Raw genomic sequence first — 14,917 nt, 5'->3', positions numbered from 1 at the left:
ACATCCATTTTGGGACCCTATGTTCCAAAGTTAAACCCTTCATTCCTTCCATCCATTTTGGGCCCCTATGTTCCAATGCTCATTCCTCCATCTCTTCCATCCATATTGGGTCCTTACATCCCTCCATCCACCACTCCATCACCTCAAATTACCCCTAAGCAAGATCAACAAAGGCACACATCCTTGAATTCCTCCCAACACTCTTTTTCCACCTTCCCATCCATAAAATCCATCAATCCTTCATCCTCATGCACCCATCCCATTGCTATTGGAAGCAATTTGGATGCCCAATCTAAAAAGCATAAAGCTCAAAATCCACAAAAATCAAAGGATCAACATGTCCCCTCAAAACGACATGCTCAAAAGAAAAATATGATCCGAAAGAAAGAAAAATAAAAAAGGCCACAAAGGCCCCAAAAGAAAAAATCAAAAACTGTGGATTCCCTAAAAAGCAATGCATCCCAAAGAAAAATCAAAATTGGCATTCAAACTTGCTAATCCAAAATCTCCATCCATTCATAAGTCCTTCAATCCTCCATATAATGCTCCTCCATCTTCAAAATCCATTTTGGGTCCTTATGTCCCAAAATTCACCATCCCAACTCCTTCTTCTATTTTGGGTCCTCATTTCCCAAAATCCACATATAATCCAAAATCCTCAACTCCAATACTCCACCACCCTCCAAGGTGTGTGCCAATTTTGATCTTCCACAAGTTCTTCAAAACCCCATCCATTATCCACCATCCACTTTTCACAATCCCATTCCATTAGTCCAATCCTTTCAAAATTCTTATCTTCCACCCCCTATCCATTTCATCTCCCCAATTATTATAACCAACATCTATGAGCATACCTCTAGTTCAAAGAAATAATAAGGGATACCATCTATGGAACTAGATTCTTTAGTCCTCCCTTCCTCTTTCACGCATCCACTATCTTCCATATTCACTCATCCTCATCCTTATCCATCCAAATGGTTCCAAAAATTCAAAAAATTAAGAAAAATGTAGCAAAAAAAAAAATCAGAAAAAACTAAAGAAAAATCATTTCATCCAATGGTGAAAACCACTTCTTGTGGCGCCTTGGGTAAGTACCATGATGAAAACTTGGCAAACAAGCATCATGTGTAATCCCCTCATCCCCTTGCACTCTACACTTGGGGGCAAGCTTCATCCACACAATCCTTCCATCCATCTGCATCATATCCAAGTCCATTATCCTTTCCTATCTTTGATCTTTACTATCCTATCCATATCCTTCATCTCATATCCCTCATTCTATCAAAATAAATCCTCTATTTCTATATTTCATCTTGATCATATAAGAGGCAAAATAATCATGCATGCATGCTTTGGAGCATTCAAGCCTTAATAGCCTTAATCCTCTACCATCCATATCCATTACACATTATCCTCCCACCTCATACATATTTATCCACCATCCTTGCATCCTTAATTCCACTACCTCTAGTGTGGGGCATTTCCCTCCTTTACAGCATGGTCCTTGGGTCTCCATCACCTTACTCTCCATCCTTTATTCCTCCATATCTTATCCATATCCATCCACTCCATCCACTTGATCCATCTATCCGATTAATAACCCCCTCATATCCAAACAAATCCCTCATCCATCTATCCTCTTACCAATCCTTGGTTCTCCCTTGTCATTGGTTTCATTCAATCAAATCCTATTCATTCAATCAAATCCTATCCACCAATCCAATTTCCAATCCAATTTCTAATCCAATCATAGTCTCCATCTCTTCCAATTCAATCATTAATCCCATCCTCAATCCAATCCTATTCAATCAGCTATCCTCCATTTTCATCCTATCTAATCATTCATCCTTCTTCCAATCCTATCCAATCCATCAAACTGAGCTTTCCCCATCTACCTGAACTTGCGCTGACTTGTGCCTAATCCAAGCACCCATCCATACTAACCTAATCAAATCCAAGTGCAAATCCTCTCATTTGCAGATCTTGCACATCCAACTTGTCTTTTGTCATCCATCAATCAATCCATCACCCTGCCCATCAGGATGTATCCTTCCCTAGTCCGGCAATTTATCCAAATCCATGTCCTACTCTTGGCAAGAGATATCAGTTGGTCATGTGCATGTTGTTTGCATGCTTGAGCTTTTCACTTTGTTTTTCATCTTGTGTCCCAGGACTATACTTGTTAGGGACTGCCTTGATCATCCTATATCTTGGTATGTCTTGGTTGGTGTATAATGGGGCATAGTTTTCATGGCATGGTGTGTTTGAAGGTCTTCCTTGTACAAACCGACAACCCTGCATTAGTGTTTATCAACATTTGCATGATTGTGTGCAAGGCATTCCTATTTGACTGAGCATCAGTCCACACCTCGAATCTTCATATCATCCTGGTTCTTATAATCAGTGGTATAGACTATCCATGGCAATATCAAATCTAGGTTTGCTCTCTATACTTGCTCAACAAGAAATCCAATCCATTTATCCTTTCTTTGTCTCATTTCATTCACAACACTCCAGCTCATCCTACTTCCCTCTTTCATTATCTTCATCCTTTCATCACTTATTCTTCTAATTCCTTTCGAGAGCACACCTGTGTTCTTCAAACTCGCATGTCCTCTCGAGGGGGCATACCGCTGCTTCCTCATCATCCTTCCTTCTTATCATTATTCCTCATCCCATGACTGGGGCATCATGCTACTAGTCCTTATCCTTCTTCTTCATCTCATGATTGGTGCATCATGCTACTAGTCTTTATCCTTTTCTTCCACTATGTTTTATTCTTCTTTGGTATAACATCATTTCAGGACGCTATATCAAAGGGGCAAAATGTAGACACCTAAAATTAATATTTAATTAATTTAAGCCTATCAACATAATTAATTAACTTAATTGTGTTATCCTTATTCCTCTCATAATCAATTAAATCCAATTTAATTAATCCTGTCACTATTGTCCAATAATTAATTTATCAAATAAATTAATTATTCCCCTATTCTTCTAAAGTCCTCTCAATAATCATTTCCTCTAAACCCACTTAGTTAATTAATTCTAATTAATTAACCTAGTCATGTGATTCCTACAGATCACTTTTCCTAATCCCACTTAGCCTAATTAATTCTTCTAGAATCTCTCATAATCATGCTTATCATTATTCTCCAATTTTTAATTCCCACTCATGTCACATCAACATTGAGTCTCTCAAAGAAATTCAAATTTATTTGAATCTCTCAATGCATCCTTATTTTGGAATTTTTAATTCCTCAAGTTTGAAATTTTCTCCCCCCTTTTTCCAAAGGAATTTTATATTCTTATTTATTTTCCCAAGGCACCCTTGATCCATGCCTTCTATCTCAAATCAATCTCAACCATTCATAATCAAATCAATCTTGGCCCTCCATTGGCCTTCTCCAATCTATAAATTGGAGCTAATCCTCCTCACAAAAGATCAATCTTCTCATGCATTGTTATGATGCCCTTTTCTCCTCTTCTTTCTCTAATCTTCTAATCCAAATCCTCCTATCCATCACTCAAATCCATCAATATATCTTGTTGAGCACAAAGGAGAGCATTCCACATCAAGCAATCAAAGGAGCACATCAAGTGGAGCATCATCAAAGGGCACCTTCACTTCATCAAGCTCAATCCGAGGGAGAGGTAAATATAGCAAGGTAAAAAATGTTATTTTCATATTTTATGTGGTTTTATGTATGCTTCATGTTCTTATGCTTTTAGTGTTTGATTTGTATGCTAACCACCACTAATCCACCTTGCTCTGTTTTCCCCTCTTCACATGTTACTATGCTGATGAAGGAGTCACTGATGATTCAGATGAGGAACCGACAGACAATGGATGGGCTTTTGTTGCTATAACAGAAGATCAACCGGCACCTACTATTCAATCGATAGAGCAGGCCCTAGCAACTAAAATTGAAGATAAGGATGATTGGATTATTGATTTTGGATGTTCACATCATATGATTGATGATAAGAGTAAATTCTTAACCTTTCAGGAATACAATGGAGGTCTAGTAATATTTGGAGATGACAAAGCTTGTTTGATCAGAGGAAAAGGCACTATATACTTTGATGGTAAGCATAATACTGATAATGTTTATTATGTTGAAGGTTTGAAGCATAATCTTTTGAGTGTTGGTCAATTAGTTGAAAATGGATTTTAGTTATAATTCAAGAATGGTAAATACAAAATCATGAATAGAACTAGTTTGGAAATTGCAACTGGTAATCAAACTAGAGGTAATATCTTTCATTTGAATAACAAAGAAAAGACATGCTTGATTGCACATATTGATGAAAGTTGGTTATGGCATAATAGATTGTGTCATGTAAATTTTGATTGCATTGTGAAGATCAGTACAATTAAGGTTGTAAGAGATTTACCTAAGATTGTTAAGCCTCACAATCCTGTATGTAAGGAATATCAATTTGGAAAACAAGTTAGAGCAACTTTTAAGAGTATTTCAGAGAAATCCAATAATGTTCTTGACTTAATTCATATTGATTTATGTGGTTCGGCAAGAACTAGAAGTTTACAAGGAGATAGATATTTTATGCTAATTATTGATGACTATTCTAGAATGTGTTGGGTTACTTTTCTCAGGGAGAAATCAAAAGCTTTTGGGAAATTCAAACTATTCAAGGCGATGGTAGAGAATGAAACCGGTAAGAAAATCAAATGTTTGAGATCAGATCAAGGAGGTGAATTCACATCTAAGAAATTTAATACATTCTATGAAGTGAATGGAATTAAAAGATAGTTATCAACACCTCGGACACCCCAGCAGAATGGAGTTGTGTAAAGAAAGAACATAACTATTTTGGATGCAGCTAGAAGCATGATATCAGAAGCAAATCTACCTCGTGTGTATTGGAGAGAAGCAGTCAATACAACTATTTATACATTCAATAGAGTTCACATCAAAGATGAAACTGGTAAGACCCCTCATGAACTATGGTTTGGTAATACTACTCTTAAATATTTTGGAATATTTGGAAGTAAATGTTATATTAGAAGAGATGAGTATATTAGCAAATTTGATCCTAGAAGTGATGAAGGAATATTTCTTGGTTATTCATCTAAGAGAAAGACATATAGATGTTTTAATAAGAGATTGCAGAAAATCATTGAGAGTGCAAATGTGAAGATTGATGAACAGTTTAGAAGGTCTATAGACTCTGAACTAGCAATTGAGATAATCACAAATGAACCTACTATGAGCACACCGGTACAAAATGTTGATCCAGTCACACTGGCATCATCTGAAAAATTCCACAGTGACTAAAGAACAATAACAAGTGAAAACACCCCGGTATGTAAGATTGAATCACTTTGAAAATCAAATAATTGGGAACAAATATCAAGGAGTTATGACTAGAGGAAGAATGGAAAATGAAGAGGTATGTCTTATTTCTCAAATTGAACTAGCATCAATTAATGAGGCATGTGAAGATAAACACTAGATTAAAGCTATGGAAGATGAATTGGAACAAATTGAAAAGAATAACACATGGACATTAGTTCCCCGACCTAAAAACAAAAATGTAATTGGAACTAAATGGGTATTCAGAAATAAACTTAATGAAGATGGTAAGGTAATTAGGAATAAAGAAAGATTAGTGTGTAAGGGATATTCACAGAAAGAAGGAATTGATTATAATGAAACCTTTGCACTGATAGCTAGAATTGAGGCAGTCAAATTATTCTTAGCTTTTGCAACACACAAGAATTATTCTTAGCTTTTGAATGGTGATTTGGAAGAAGAAGTTTGCATTGAACAACTTGATGGATTTTCTTTGACAGATGAAAAAAGATATGGTTTACAGGTTAAGGAAATCTTTATATGGATTGAAGCAAGCTCCTAGAGCTTGATATGCTAGATTGGACAAATATCTTTTGAAAATTGGTCAAATATCTTTTGAAGATTGGTTTTACTAAAGGTAATGCTGACAACAATCTATATTACAAAGTGACTAATGATGACATCTTGGTTATTGAAGTTTTTGTTGATGATATAATCTTTGGAGGAGAAGATGGATTGTGTAAAGACTTTTCTAAAAAGATGCAGGAAGAATTTGAAATGTCTATGATTGGAGAGATAAAATTCTTTTTAGGATTGCAGATTTCACAGACTGATAGAGGTATATTCATAAATCAATCAAAGTACTTGAAGGAATTACTTAAGAAATTTGGCATGGAAAACTCTAAACCGGTAAACACACCTATGACTACAACTAATAAGCTATCATTGAAGGATGAATCAACACCTATTAATCCGACAAGGTACAAATCTATGATAGGAGGTTTACTATATTTGACACAAACAAGACCTGATATTATGAATGCAGTATATATTGTTTCAAGATTTCAGAGTAATCCTAAAGAAAATCATGAATCAGTAGTGAAAAGGATTTTCCGGTATCTACAAGGAACTACAAATCTTAGTTTATGGTATCCTAGAGATGAAAACTTTGATTTATGTGCATACACAGATGCAAATTGGGCAGGAGATGTAGATGACAGAAAAAGCACCACCGACGGAGCATTTTTTCTTGGCAGCAGATTAATCTCTTGGTTGAGCAAGAAACAAAGTTGTACCTGTTTATCAACAGCAGAATCAGAATATTTGCAACATCAACTAACTGTACACAGGTATTATAGATTAAGCAAATTTTGAAGGACATAAATGTAAAATGCAAGGAACCTATAACAATTTACTGTGATAATATGGCAGCAACTGATATATCAAAGAACCTGATATTTCACTCAAAAACTAAACATGTTTCTATCAAATTCAATTTTCTAAAAGAGAATGTTGAAGCAAAAGAAGTGAAATTGGTTTATGTGAATACTAAAGAGCAGATTGCAGATATCTTTACTAAGCCTTTGCCTAAGGAAACTTTTGAATATCTAAGAGAGCAGCTTGGAGTTATACCCTCATTGGTAGAAACTTAGACAGTTGATGATTGTCATCAACCGACAAAATTAACAGAGAAATCTTTTTTCCAGCTTTAATGAGGAGAGCTACTTCTTAGGGGGAGTAGTTGGATAAATTGATAAGTTGGTATTTTGTGATAAGTTCTTTGAATTGATTGAATTTGGTTTTGTATTGCTTTGGCATTTGATGTCAAAAGGGGAGAGATATCTATGGAAAAACACTATCTTTTTGGGGAGAGATTATTCATTGGAGGAGAAATTGTTACTCTCTTTATCTGTATTTTGATGATCCCTTTGGGAGATTGTTGACTTTTTTGGTTTTCGGCATTTCTGTTTTGACACTTTGATGGTTTTTCCATCTTGTGTTTCCATCAATGCCAAAGGAGGAGATTGTTGGTATTTTGGACATGTTGATATGGTTTTGTCATTGATGTCAACACTTGTCAACACTTATCAGCACTTGGAGATCTTTGGTTATATTCTCCGACATGATCAGTGACTTATGCACAGTCACCAGTATCTGGTTCACCAACATGTTATATTGTTCACTGGCACTTGGAATGACTTGGAGATTACTTGGTTATGTCGAAGACATCGTTTGGACACTTAGTTTTGGTGATTTGTTCATTGCTTTAATTGAGTTTGCATATTTTTTGTTACCGACAAATAGGTCTAGGTTATGGACCGGCAAGCATATCTTTTCCAGATCAGCACGACACGTCATGAAGATGATTTATTGTTATTGTAAATGCATTGAGCTGACATCATGCATCACATATTGATTCATTTGTAATTGATTTTATTGTAATATCTTAGTGAGCTGACCTACTCATTTGGTCTTAGGTTTTGGTATATATGTAAGATCTCATTTATGAGATTGTGTGGAAGAGTGTGGAAAAGGATTTTAATAAGGTATATGCGAATATAAGCAGAGCTATACACGCAGACATCATTCAAGATTGAAGGAAGGTTTGAAGAAGGCAAATTAGAGCTTAACCGGTACTGAATCCGGCATATGAAGATGCTATTTTAGGTAGTACATTATCATTGGATTTAACCATCCAATTGTAGTCAGTGTGACTCCCATTTTGTGATTGAGCAATGAGCTCTAGGCAGTTGGCCTTTCTGCATGTGTAGACTCCATATTGTACACACATACTATTTGCAGTAGTATCATCTGATTGTGGGTAAGGTTTCCCACCGTGGTTTTTCCCCTTACATGGTTTCTACATACAAATAACTGTGTTATGTGTTGTGTATGTTATTTGTCTTTCTATTTCATGCATTAAACTTTACCGGTACTGCAATTAACTGTTAAACTGTCTACTGGCATTAAAGTTTGGTTTACCAGCATTAAGCATTAAGCTTGGTTAAGTTAGTTTTGGTTTGTATTTATTGGACAACTGATTCACCCCCCCCCCCCCCCTCTCAGTTGTCTCCGGGACCTAACAATCCTCCTCTCAAGATTAGTGTAGGAAGTTGTTCTACTACTTAACTTCCTTACAAATGTGTGGACACATGGTTTGATTTTCCCAGGATACATCTAGTGTTGTTTTCTCAATGTTTGCTATTCTTTTGTATTATAGATTTTTAGTATATATTTTGAATTTATTGTTTGATGAAGGTTATATAGAAAATTTGGTATATTATTATTGAATATTTCCTTTCAGTCATGCCTTACTAATCAAACTATTTTTTGAGTGTGCATTTATTTCAATGACCAAACTTTTATCCTATGTAGCAACATAAAATGACATGCAACATATATTGATAAATTTTGGTCATTCAAGTGAATTGGTTAGTCTTGTGGGTTGGTCAATTGATCAACAAATTGCATTCTTATGACTAAAATATTAGGTTTTCGGTAGAGTCAATATTGATTCAATTATAAATATAGATAATCTTTGCACATATATCTCTAAGTTTGGATAGCATAGTGCAACTAAGTTTCACATATTGGTGGCTCTTTGTATTCTTCCCTTTTTTCCTTATTTCATTTGGTTTATATTACATATGGCTCCATGATTTTCTTCCTTGTTCAACTTTTATTGTATATTAGACACATCTATTTGATAGTTTTGACCCCCGAGCCGCTTTTGAACCACACACCTCGTCATTCAATAATTTCCTGGCTCCCATGCATCCCCTGTGTCATTTGTTGATTTTTCTAGCAAGGTGTAGTCCTAGAATTTCCTTGAAGGCTTGTTTTATCCTCACAAATTCCACTCTCTTTTATTTCAACCCTTTTTTAATGATTCTACTAATTGTTATAAGGCTCTTGATTACAATTTTGAATTTGACAAAGTTTTCTTCCAAAGATTTTGCTTCTCTCAAAAAGATTTCTCATTTTAAAATATTAATTATTAACAATTAATTACCCCTAAATTTGTGCATAAGATTGATATGTCTACCATTACACATTCTCCCTCTAACCTCTACTACCACAGATTAAATCTATCTCCTAGAACCAAATATTCCCGTTCTATAATTATATTCACTCCTTAATACCTATGATCAATCACAACAAGAATACTAAAACCATACTTTAAATAAGTAAAAAATAAACATTATCTTGAGTCAAAAACTCTCCTTTTGACTATCATACAAGTGCTTAGGCACTAGCAGTACACCAATTTTGATATTTTAACTCCGAACCATTGACTATTAATGTTCTATTGAGATTAGAGTGCAATAATTGCCACGTTTTGAAGTGTTAGAGTTCTACATCTAAAAATGCCAGCATACCTTCTCAATAAAGGTAGATATTTGTAGACTTCTTGAGACAGAGAGGAGGGGTCCCAATCAAATAATCAGCAACATCCGGATAAGGCCGAGTCCTGCCAGAAAGAAGAAATAAATATAACAAAACAGAGATAAAAATATCTGTACAGGCTGGAGAAAGTAGTACCATGTTCTGCAGTATCCAGATCCAATATAAGCTTTAGTTGAGTAATTCTAGTGAGAGATACTTTAATGGGTGGTTTTCAATCGGACAGGTGCACTGAACTAGACTTGAGACCTAAGTAAAACATGACGTGTGCGTAGGCCGGCCAAGTGGGTATTGAAAGACTGGTCTGACGGTGGTCTGGTTACCTGATGGATTGTTTTCAAACAATTATTGTGTCCCACATACCCCACAAGTTGAGGGAGTCGGTTCTGCACGGGGGGATTTATACATTATATTAATGATCCATATGCATTGTTTATATATATCATCGCTGGGAGTAGGCTGAATTGTGGTGTGAAGGTGTGCTAACCTAATTTGCCAATTGCTATGAATAGATACAACTAGTTATAATAGGTAGTAATCCAACAAGTGGGCGCGGTCAAATTTGTAGCTTTATTTGGTAGAAAGAATATTTATTTCCAAATTCTTTTTATACTCCTTGTTTCCTCATATCAAGCAGTATAAACACTGAATCCTTGTTCAAAGCAGCAGGGTTTCAGCTGAGTTCAAGTGTTTCTTCTTGTGTACAACGTCAGTGTGCATTTATAATCTTGTGAGAGCATCAGTAGGAGTGCTGTCTTCTGAGCATACGTCGAGCAATCTTGTGGAATGAAAGAGGAAATTATGTCTGAGAGTCGTGTGGCTTTGGCTGTGGGACCACCACTACTCGAGGTTTGTTTATGGCTAGTGCACATTTCTACTCATTGTGTTTGTTTGAGCAGTTCTTGTGGGTGGATCGTTTTTCAGGTTCTGTTCTTGTTGTCAGGGAACTAAGTTGGGTTATTATTACCTTTTCAGAATGCATTGAACATTGATAATATAAAAGATGTTCAAAATTATTGAATTTATGATATAGATCAGTTATCATTTTCTATCTATGACATAAACTAAATGTTCATGTAAATATTATATCATTTTCTATCTATGATATCTATGTTAGTTTATTAAATGTTCATGTAAATATTATTGGGAATTAATCACATCCAGACTGATTGATGAGAGGCTTGTTATGAGGGGTTATAGTTCAGTTGGGAAGGTCTTAGACAGCTGGTCATAAATGGTCATAATGTAGTTGACAAGTTCTTAGATAGGAATCGTAGTTGTAGTTCAATATATGATATCTTTGGAAATAAGTTATATCTAGAGCAATGATAGATTTGTTATGAGTAGTTATTAAATCAGTTGGTAGAACACTCCAGCAACAAATTAAAGATCTTAGATTCGAGTCCTAGTTAATTCATTTGAGCTATACCTCAACATGTGGTATCATGTCAAAGTCAAGCTAAGAACCCGAAGACTCTGTAGTGTGGTTTAAGGAGGGTATTGGTAAAAGGTCACACCTGAACCTAGTGATGATGGGTTGGCCATGGGCTGGTCAAAGAGCATTCCAGAAGCAAATAAATAGTCTTAAATTCGAGTCCTAACAGTTCCATATGAACTAGCCAAAGAGGAGCCAATAGCTCAGTAAATAGAGCAGTCCAGTGCAAATAGATAGTCCTAAAGTCGACTCCAAACAGTTCCACAGGGGCTGGCCAAAGAGATGCCAATAGTAAAGTTAATAGAGCAATCCAAGAGCTAATAGATAGTGATGCAAAAACTACAAATATAATCGAATTAAAAAACTACAAACATAATCGAATTCAAAAACAGTAACAAAAAGCATAATAGATTATGAAAAACTGAAATCATCAGATAATCTTAAATTCAAATCCCAACATTTTCATATGAACTATAACTAAGAACATATATACAATCAATTATTTCATATCCAAATAATACATTTTGTTATCTATTCTCATGCTTCCACTATAGCTACAGCTGTGATATGATGAGACAGACGTGTTTGTGCATTGGATAATAGATTTAGGTATTGTCCTCCAATGGTAACGGAATATATAGATAGGCATTGTATTGTATTTTTTAACCATGGGGTGTATGTAATCCTTCAAAACCCAATTAATGACGTTGGACTGTCCTGCTTGTTATCAGGGATGGCAGGGGAATGCAAATTCATGTGGGCAAGTTGGGCTGAGCTTAGGCAGTTCCTCCTCCACAGAAATACTGAAGAACATGGAGGAGCGTTCAACCTCGACACTCACTGCAAACGGCAAAGATGTTCACCACTCATCCATCATTTCCCTGGGACTGGAACGAATGGACAGCGGAATAAGCGTGCAATCCAGTACGGACTCAGAGAACAACACAGAGACGATATGGAAGAGGCTCCCATCCTCCCATTACAAAGGCGTAGTCCCTCAGCCAAACGGGCGCTGGGGAGCCCAAATATACGAAAAACACCAGAGGGTATGGCTCGGAACCTTCGATAAGGAAGAAGAAGCCGCCAGGGCATACGACGCTGCCGCCTTCAGATTCCGCGGCCGCGACGCCGTCACGAACTTCATCCCTTTCGATGACACCCACCCGGAGGCCATCTTCCTCCTCCGCCACTCCAAAGCCCAAGTCGTAGAAATGCTGAGAAAACACTCGTACCAAGACGAGCTCCACCGTTCCTCCAAGTGCACCAACACAGTGGAGCCCAAAGACAGAGGCTCAAAATCCAAGGCTTGGGTTGAGTTACTCCCTCGCGAGCACCTGTTCGACAAGGCCGTGACGCCCAGTGACGTGGGGAAGCTGAACAGGCTGGTGATTCCGAAGCAGCACGCCGAGAAATGCTTTCCTCTGCGCACCGCCGGGACCGGTGTCCTGCTCAATTTCGAAGACCCCAAGGGTAAAACGTGGCGGTTTCGATACTCGTACTGGAACAGCAGCCAGAGCTACGTTTTCACCAAGGGCTGGAGCCGCTTCGTTAAGGAGAACTGCCTCCGGGCCGGGGACGTCGTCAGATTCCAACGCAGCATTGCCACCGGCGGTGCCGGTCACCTCTACATCGCTTTCCGCCGTCGAGCAGAGATTCCGATGCCACATGTCGGTGCCACCCTTGGGATGGAGATCCAAATGTCGTGTTCAGGTGCTGCCCTCCTTTTCTCACACTTAGCTCAAAATGTGGTATTGGAATCATTGATAGCAATTCAAATTATGATATTGCTATCAGGATTCAATTGTGTAGTTTTTCAAGTCAAACTCATTGACCCATGATTCATGAGTAGTGGTTCACAAGAACCCATCTCTCATGAGAATGAACTACATAGTTGAATCTTGATAGACTATCATCATATAAATCATGTCGCTTCCATCTCTTCCATCACATGCCATGTCATGCCATGCATCCAATTGCCACCGTATGTATGTAGGGTTCGCGGACAAAATTATACCAAGTACCATCAGTGGTGTGAAAGTAAGGAAAATATGGAGTACTCTACAATTTTAAACTAACAAAAGACTATTTAAGTTAGTTTCAAATTATATGGTATTTCGTGTTTGTCTTACTTTCACTAGCGATAGTACTTGGTACAATTTCTACCCATGAACCCTCTAAACATATGGTGATCATTGGATGCATGGCATGACATGAGATGGAAGGGATGGAAGCGACATGATTTCTAAATCATGTGCTTTCATCCCTTCCATCTCATGGCATACCATAAATCTAATGCCCATCGTACATTTGTAAGATTCATGATTAGAAATTGTGCTGAGTACCATTGCTTGTGAAAGTAAAAAGAACACATATACCATACAATTTTAAACTAACGAACAATTTTAAAATAACAAAAAATTATTTAAATTAATTCAAAATTGTATGAAATTCCTCATTTACCTTTCTTTCACCAACGACGATACTAGATACAATTTCTAACCACAAACCCTTAAGACTTCGATGACCATAGATGCATGACATTAAAAATGGAAAGGATGAAAGCGCACAATTTACATAGCTAGATAACCCACGCCCAACCCAAAATATCTACACAACACCTAAAATGCACTTTTAATTATACTTATTAATTTATTTTGTTGAGCCATTTCCAGGCTACTACCGGTGCTTGCACGTGTTCTGCCCACCGCCGCCAGTTCTGCAAACGGCGGTCGCACGCAGCTGGAATCCCTTTCCACCGGGCCCGCCAGTGACGTTGGCGTCAGATGACGGGAATTTGTCCCCACCGGAGTGCATGGAGCTTTCGTCCTCTTCCACTGTTATGCTGTTCGGAGTCGATCTGAGTGGATCTTCGTCCTCCACATTAAATCTTTTTCCGTCAAGTACTGAGGGGGAACAAAGCTCGAGGATGTTAAAGGCGGCGAACCCATGACTGTCTGAATTTCCATTAAAGGCTGTAAGCTTTCTTCTTTGCAAATTGCCATGAAAGGCTTACAATGATTAAACAGATTTTAAGTCACACAAATGATTCTCATCGGAATTCTGGAATATGTCATTGCAGAATTCGTAACATTGTCGATGCATTATATCTGTGTACAGTATTAACTGTTCATGTAATCTCTCTTGTTTGCAAATTGCCATGAAAGGATGTACAGTGATTATCAGATTTTAAACCACACAAATGATTTAAACTTATGCTGGTACGAAAAAAATGCTCACCTTCAAATTCAGCCCTCAAAGTCCTTGATGTGTTATGAGATATAATGTTGGGGTCTCTGAATCTTTCAATGAAATTAGATTTCCAGAGTCTATAATTTTGATGGTTGCTATTTTTTGATTAGACTAAATGGGAGTTTATTAATCATACTTATGAATCTTGATCAATTGTGGAGGAGCTGTGCTAACTTTTAGTTGGGAAAGCAAAAGGATGGATTATCATTGTTTCAAATGGGCTTTCTTCTTTCATCAAATTGTATCATATCTTATTTCATGTAAGGGAGAAGATATAGTAGTTGAGCGATTTGTTTATGTAACACACAAAATGCACTATTGATCATATTTATTAATTAATTAAAAATTAGAATATTAAAAAACAATTGTGTTTCAATTAACTTTTAAGTTTTAATTAATTAATAAATTATGTCAACGGTGCATTTTGTGCACATGTTAGTGTAGTTGAGCGCCCTAACTTTGCCCTTCTCAAAACCATACGTGTCAATTTTAAATCATTCTAATTTGTTAC

General features: G+C 36.8%; 1 protein-coding gene across 1 annotated transcript; it reads left to right on the top strand.

The window, feature by feature from the left end:
* The first annotated feature begins 10,152 nt into the window (after nt 1-10,152).
* LOC131070258 (putative AP2/ERF and B3 domain-containing protein Os01g0140700) lies at nt 10,153-14,405 on the top strand. The gene is made up of 3 exons (XM_058005766.1): nt 10,153-10,571; nt 11,889-12,867; nt 13,830-14,405. The coding sequence occupies exons 1-3, from the start codon at nt 10,509-10,511 to the stop codon at nt 14,105-14,107; spliced, it is 1,320 nt and encodes a 439-aa protein (XP_057861749.1). The 5' UTR covers nt 10,153-10,508; the 3' UTR covers nt 14,108-14,405.
* Nucleotides 14,406-14,917: the final 512 nt, after the last annotated feature.

The sequence above is a fragment of the Cryptomeria japonica genome, chromosome 1 (genome assembly GCF_030272615.1).
Source record: "Cryptomeria japonica chromosome 1, Sugi_1.0, whole genome shotgun sequence".
NCBI lineage: Eukaryota > Viridiplantae > Streptophyta > Pinopsida > Cupressales > Cupressaceae > Cryptomeria > Cryptomeria japonica.
Note: the sequence above shows the minus strand (reverse complement) of the source record. Positions and strands in the feature narration are given on the sequence as shown.

What these genes read in the sequence shown, in the direction of transcription:
- LOC131070258 (XM_058005766.1), top strand. Translation starts at nt 10,509, where the DNA reads ATGAAAGAGGAAATTATGTCTGAGAGTCGTGTGGCTTTGGCTGTGGGA. An exon ending in TGGGACCACCACTACTCGAG is followed by an intron (nt 10,572 to 11,888) that starts GTTTGTTTATGG and finishes GCTTGTTATCAG; the next exon opens with GGATGGCAGGGGAATGCAAA. An exon ending in GATCCAAATGTCGTGTTCAG is followed by an intron (nt 12,868 to 13,829) that starts GTGCTGCCCTCC and finishes AGCCATTTCCAG; the next exon opens with GCTACTACCGGTGCTTGCAC.